The 6000-nt window shown below is 33.7% G+C and overlaps 1 protein-coding gene across 1 annotated transcript; it reads left to right on the forward strand.

The window, feature by feature from the left end:
• Positions 1 to 1009: 1009 nt before the first annotated feature.
• LOC146933434 (phospholipase D delta-like) lies at positions 1010 to 5092 on the forward strand. Its single transcript, XM_085705215.1, has 9 exons — positions 1010 to 2152; positions 2266 to 2382; positions 2506 to 2700; positions 2847 to 3125; positions 3244 to 3312; positions 3466 to 3613; positions 3743 to 4065; positions 4288 to 4485; positions 4626 to 5092. Exons 1-9 carry the CDS (start codon positions 1247 to 1249, stop codon positions 4917 to 4919), a joined length of 2529 nt encoding a protein of 842 aa, XP_085561341.1. The 5' UTR covers positions 1010 to 1246; the 3' UTR covers positions 4920 to 5092.
• The last annotated feature ends 908 nt before the right edge of the window (positions 5093 to 6000 follow it).

Below are 6000 nucleotides of genomic sequence, written 5' to 3' on the forward strand. Positions count from 1 at the left end.
TCTTAAACTTAGATTGTGGTTTTAAAATTTGGTTTAAAATGATATATTTTTTTATTTAATTTTAATGGGTTTTAGAGAGTTAAAATAGTGACAGAACACACAAACCAAATTGTTATAATTTTGTCAATGTGATCCATCAATATCTTATCTAACTTGACCCAATGTTCGTGAAATGATAAAGAGAACGAAAGATTAATACATTAACAAAGAGCAATGCTTATCTCTAGAAAAATAACATCAAGAATTCTTCAAGAATAAAGAATAGCCAATCACAATGCACTATTTGCCACAATTCAAGGAGGTGTGACTGAAAAATAGGAAGTAGACAAATAAATCATCCAATTAAAATTTGCCAACTATTTCTTGAAAAATTCTTGAAGCTATTTTTCTTGAGAAGTAGCATTTTCCATTAACAAACTACCTGCTCGTTGGGCATTAAATATAGGACATGTATTCTGTCGCCTCTTTGACCCTTCAGTGTGGGACTTTTTGCAGTTTTGGGATTTGGCTATTTATTCGACAGACAAAGTCTACACCTTTTCCTTTCTTACTTTGAACCTCTCCAAACTAGTATTTAACTAACTTTGCTGCAATAATATCAAACCTTATTAAACTGGTAGATAAGATATACCAAATTAATCCAAGTTATGTAGGATGACATTGAATGAACTCTGTGGAAGCAGATACAAAATGATATTTAAGAGGCTGATATTTCCAACAGCTATTCTTCTATACACATTAGTTATAGTAAATCAAACATATGACCACATAATTAAAGACCAATGTTGGTTAAATAATTTTGTCGAAAAAATGTTGGTTAAATAATAATAATAAAATTATTGTTATTACTTTCTCTCATGCATATTTTTCGTTTTGAAGTTGCCAATTTTAGAATTGAAAAATCAAAAGAGAGATAATTGAATAACAAACTTACAATTCCTCACACCATTTTCGGCCTATCAAACCTCTCTCTCATGCTTCCAATGGATGTGGTGTTGAACTTCCCTCTGCAGAATTGAGATTTGAATGAACATTGTTGTTATCTCAATCTCAATCCATATGAATCATCATTTAGTTTCTTTTCCATAATTTATTTCTTATGATTGCATTCTTCTCTTTAATCTCCCTTTTTTAATGAGACATAAGTTTTTGAAAACCATTATTATGCCTCTAGAATTTTAATAAGTTATGTAGCTTAGGAATATTCAATCATATATATATTTTTTTAATTAGTTATAAGGTTGAAATGGATCAAGGCCAAGGTGGTGGTAATGAGTATCCAGTTTTCTTACATGGTGACTTAGATCTATTTATCATAGAAGCAAAATCTCTTCCAAATCTAGATTTATCAACTGAAGCAATTAGAAAATGTCTAACTATGGGAAATAGTTGCACACCACCTTTTGTAAAAGGACTCAAAACACACTCAGGAAAAGACAAGATCATAACAAGTGACCCTTATGTATCAATTTGTCTAGCTGGTGCAACCATAGCACAAACAAGAGTCATTCCAAATTGCGAAAACCCTTTATGGGATGAACATTTTCTTGTTCCTGTTGCTCATCCTGCTCAAAAAGTTGAGTTTCTAGTAAAAGATAATGATATTCTTGGTGCTGAACTCATTGGAGTTGTGGAAATACCTGTTCAAAAGATACTCTCTGGAAACATTCTTAATGATTGGTTTCCAATTATTGGTCAATATGGAAACTGCTTGAAACCTTATCCTGAACTGCATATTTCAATTCAGTATACGGCTATTGACGCTAATGAGGATAATGTAAGTGTTAATTATGGCGTTCCTGATACATATTTTCCGCTTAGAAGAGGAGGGAATGTCACTCTTTATCAAGATGCACATGTACCGGATGGTATGCTACCTGAGATCGAACTCGAAGGTGGAAAAATGTTTCAACATAGTAAATGTTGGGAGGATATTTGTCATGCAATTTTGGAAGCTCATCATATGATATATATTATTGGATGGTCGGTTTTTCACCCAGTGAAGCTTGTTCGAGAGCCAACAAAACCATTGCCGTCTGGTGGAGAGCTTTCACTTGGAGAACTTTTGAAATATAAGTCACAAGAAGGGTTAAGAGTTGTTATGTTGATTTGGGATGACAGAACTTCACATGACAAGTTTCTTTTGAAAACAGTAATCCTCATTTCATGATTTAATAACGTAGACATAGTTGCATTTTAATTTTGATAACAATTTCGTATTCATGTATCAATGTACATAGATATAATTGATTTTGTTGATTGCAGGAAGGTGTGATGCAGACTCATGATGAAGAAACTAAAAAGTTTTTTAAACATTCAACAGTTCATTGTGTGTTATCTCCGCGTTATGCAAGCAATAAACTCAGTATTTTCAAGCAACAGGCATGTAGTTATTTTCATAACTTAAATTTTGAAAATATATAAGTTGGATAAAGATATTATCTCACATTAGATATAATAGTGTACATTGTTTTAGTACCAATTCTGTTGAATCTTTTGGACCAGGTTGTGGGAACACTCTTTACGCATCACCAGAAATGTGTGCTTGTAGACACACAAGGTTCTGGGAATAATCGGAAAATAACCGCTTTTATTGGTGGTCTTGACCTGTGTGATGGCAGATATGATACTCCTGAGCATAGGCTTTTTAGTGATCTTGATACAGTCTTTCAAAATGATTTCCATAATCCTACATTTCAAGTAAGTGGTTGCCATAAATACTGAAGATAATCAAACATGTCTTTTTTTATGTACCCTTCACAACATTGTCATAGCTGATAAAACAAAATCGTCTTAAAAATTGACATATGTAGTACTTTGTTGGAATTTTTTGGTGTATGATGCAGTTAAATTCTAATTCTTCTGCACCAAGGCAACCATGGCATGACTTACATTGCAAAATTGAAGGTCCGGCTGCATATGATATATTGACCAACTTTGAACAAAGATCAAGAAAGGCCAAAAAATGGCGCGACTTCAGGCTCAGAAAAGTAACAAACTGGCATGATGATGCTTTGCTAAGGCTAGATCGTATTTCATGGATTGTCAAACCATCTTCTGGTCCTGATGGTGATAAATCTGTTCGTGTAACCGAAGAAACTGATCCTGAGAGTTGGCATGTGCAGGTATATATATACTACTAACTTAATTGTATACACTATTAGTGTAAATATTTTTAAAATTGTCAATCAATTATAACAGGTCAGATCATTAAAAATTATTATGAACAAGTATTAAATACAGGTATTTCGGTCCATAGATTCAGGATCTGTGAAGGGATTTCCAAAGGATGTTGACAAAGCAAAGGCTCAGGTGAGAACAAGATTGTACGTGATGTCCACTTATACCTTAAGTGCTTCATTATTTTCATCAACTTAATTTGCATTGTGGTGTGGTTTCTAGTTTTCTACTGAATGCAATTAGTCTTTATGTTTAACTTCTCTTATTATTATCAACTTTCTGCAGAATCTTTTATGTGGAAAAAACTTAAAAGTTGACCAAAGCATCCATGCTGCTTATGTAAAAGCAATAAGATCGGCTCAGCGCTTCGTTTATATTGAGAATCAGTATTTTCTTGGCTCCTCATATCATTGGCCTACATATAGAAATGCAGGTGGATAAAGTTTTAACAATGTTATATTATAAATGCATCTTTAAAAAGTTTACAATATGTTTTTAGGGATTATAATAAGCACATAGACATGGATGAGTTTTTTATTTTTTAATATCTTATCTTCAATAGGTGCAAATCACTTGATTCCAATGGAGTTGGCATTAAAAATCGCAAGCAAGATAAGTGCACATGAACGATTTTCTGTGTATATAGTCATACCAATGTGGCCAGAAGGAGTTCCAACTAGTGCTGCTGTTCAAGAAATCTTGTTCTGGCAGGGACAAACAATGTCTATGATGTATAAGATTGTTGCAGATGCACTTGCAAAAGCAGGTCTCTCTGAATGTTATCATCCACAAGATTATCTCAATTTTTACTGCCTTGGAAAGAGAGAACCTCATTCGCGTGAAAGTCTATCAACACAAAGTCAATCATCTGAAAATCGCGCCTTGGTATGCTAGCCTACCCTTCTATTTTCAGATTCCTGGCTGTGAGGGAATCCCGCATTTATACATTTGAGACATCGGTAGCACAGTATTTTGAATTATAAGATAACCAGTTCATTCTTGTTTGAGTTTAATTCCATATGCAAACTTCTTTTATTAGTAGTTAGTTGGTAATTAGAACATTAAGATTCACATTTCAACTTATTTGTTCTCTCTTTATTTAATCAGGTATCAGTTAAAAAGTACAGGCGTTTTATGATTTATGTTCATGCTAAAGGAATGATAGTTGATGATGGATATGTAATAATTGGATCAGCAAATATTAATCAGAGATCAATGGATGGATCAAGGGACACAGAAATAGCCATGGGGGCTTATCAACCAAAACATACATTGGCAGAAAAGAAATCTCTTCCACGTGGCCAGGTTTGAATCTTGAATAACACAACTTGAAAATGAACATATTGATTCTCTATCAATCTCGAAGCAAAAACCAGAAATTTCAACATCATTATCTAGTTCATGTAATTTCATATTATTTTTCCACAATTACTGTGTTGATGTAGGTGTATGGATACCGAATGTCACTTTGGGCTGAGCACCTTGGTGGTATCGATGACTCTTTTACGGAACCTCACACCTTGGAATGTGTTAGACGTGTGAATAGAATTGCTAGAAAAAATTGGAGCATCTATGTGTCTGAGGAAAGTCTTCAAATGAAGGGAAACTTGATGCATTATCCAGTTCATGTTAGCAGAAATGGAAAAGTCAGTACACAAGATGGTCAAGAGTATTTTCCTGATGTTGGTGGCAAAATTCTTGGATCACAAAATTCACTTCCGGATGCACTAACTACATGATTAAACAATTTATAGCAATCTTTAAATTATCTTTAGATACATAAAATGTAACACTCATAATGCAGATAAATTATTCTTTTTTGTATGTAAATTTCTTTATTGGACAGTGTGAATAAATCTATACGTTTATGTAGATAAAATTGACAAATGCCATATAGTTGTTATGATCATAATATTTATCTCCCATCTAGAGTTGAAAGGGTTTCCTACTCTTTTTCTTATCATATAGATTCTGAATGAAAAAAACATCATAAAACCAAAGAAGGATTCTTTTTTGGTAAAGTTAGGAGATGTTAATTAACCAGTGGCATTATGGTTTTCCTTAAGTTAAAAAATAATTCCTGTTAATTAATTTAAATTCCTCACAAGCATTCATTATTAGTTGTTTTCTATACTTTTATACGAGTGCGGATCCTCTCCATTTGTGGAGAAAATGACAATCTCAATTTTCCACCATTGTTTAGTCATCGGCACAATCACATAAGCAAGATAAGAGGAAGAGGTAAACAAAACAGGTGCGGACATTCATTTAAGCACATCCGACTAGTTCCCTTTTCTCACCCTCTAAATATCGCCTATACAAATGAGCAAATGATGTTTTAATTTTTATCCTATATAAATAAAAATGAGGGAAAGATGATGCGAGTTGTTAATCTAGCTCGCATCTCTTTTTATATACACCATATGTTCTGTTGCTTCCTTTACTCTCCGATGTGGGATTCCTATTCCTAATGATGACTATTGATTATCTAGTGACATTGTGGTTTTCCTTAGACCATTTACAATGGTCTGTTTAATCAGACATTAAACAAGTAAAAGCAGTGCAATGGTGTGTTTAATACATGTTGAATGGGGTGCTGGAGGAGAGAGATGTTGAACCGGTTAAACACAATTGAAACTGCCATCCGATGCCACGTGGCGACGCGTAATTGGACCAAACTGGCGAGTGAAGCACACTCCCAGACAGCAGCGTGTGAGCTGCAGACAGGAAGGAGAGAGAAGCAAAATTGTGGAATGATGGGGGACATGTGTTGGTCTTTTATTGGTTGTCTGGTTTTTAATTTTTTTAATAATTGTACAT

This window comes from Medicago sativa, chromosome 4, assembly GCF_051527215.1.
Source record: "Medicago sativa cultivar Bolivia chromosome 4, Bolivia_mono, whole genome shotgun sequence".
NCBI classification, from domain to species: domain Eukaryota; kingdom Viridiplantae; phylum Streptophyta; class Magnoliopsida; order Fabales; family Fabaceae; genus Medicago; species Medicago sativa.

Excerpts from the sequence above, each read along its gene's own strand:
- LOC146933434 (XM_085705215.1), top strand. The coding sequence starts at position 1,247 with ATGGATCAAGGCCAAGGTGGTGGTAATGAGTATCCAGTTTTCTTACAT. Across the intron at positions 2,383-2,505 it reads TCAGTATTTTCAAGCAACAG|GTTGTGGGAACACTCTTTAC; the intron begins GCATGTAGTTAT and ends CTTTTGGACCAG. Across the intron at positions 2,701-2,846 it reads TCCATAATCCTACATTTCAA|TTAAATTCTAATTCTTCTGC; the intron begins GTAAGTGGTTGC and ends TGTATGATGCAG.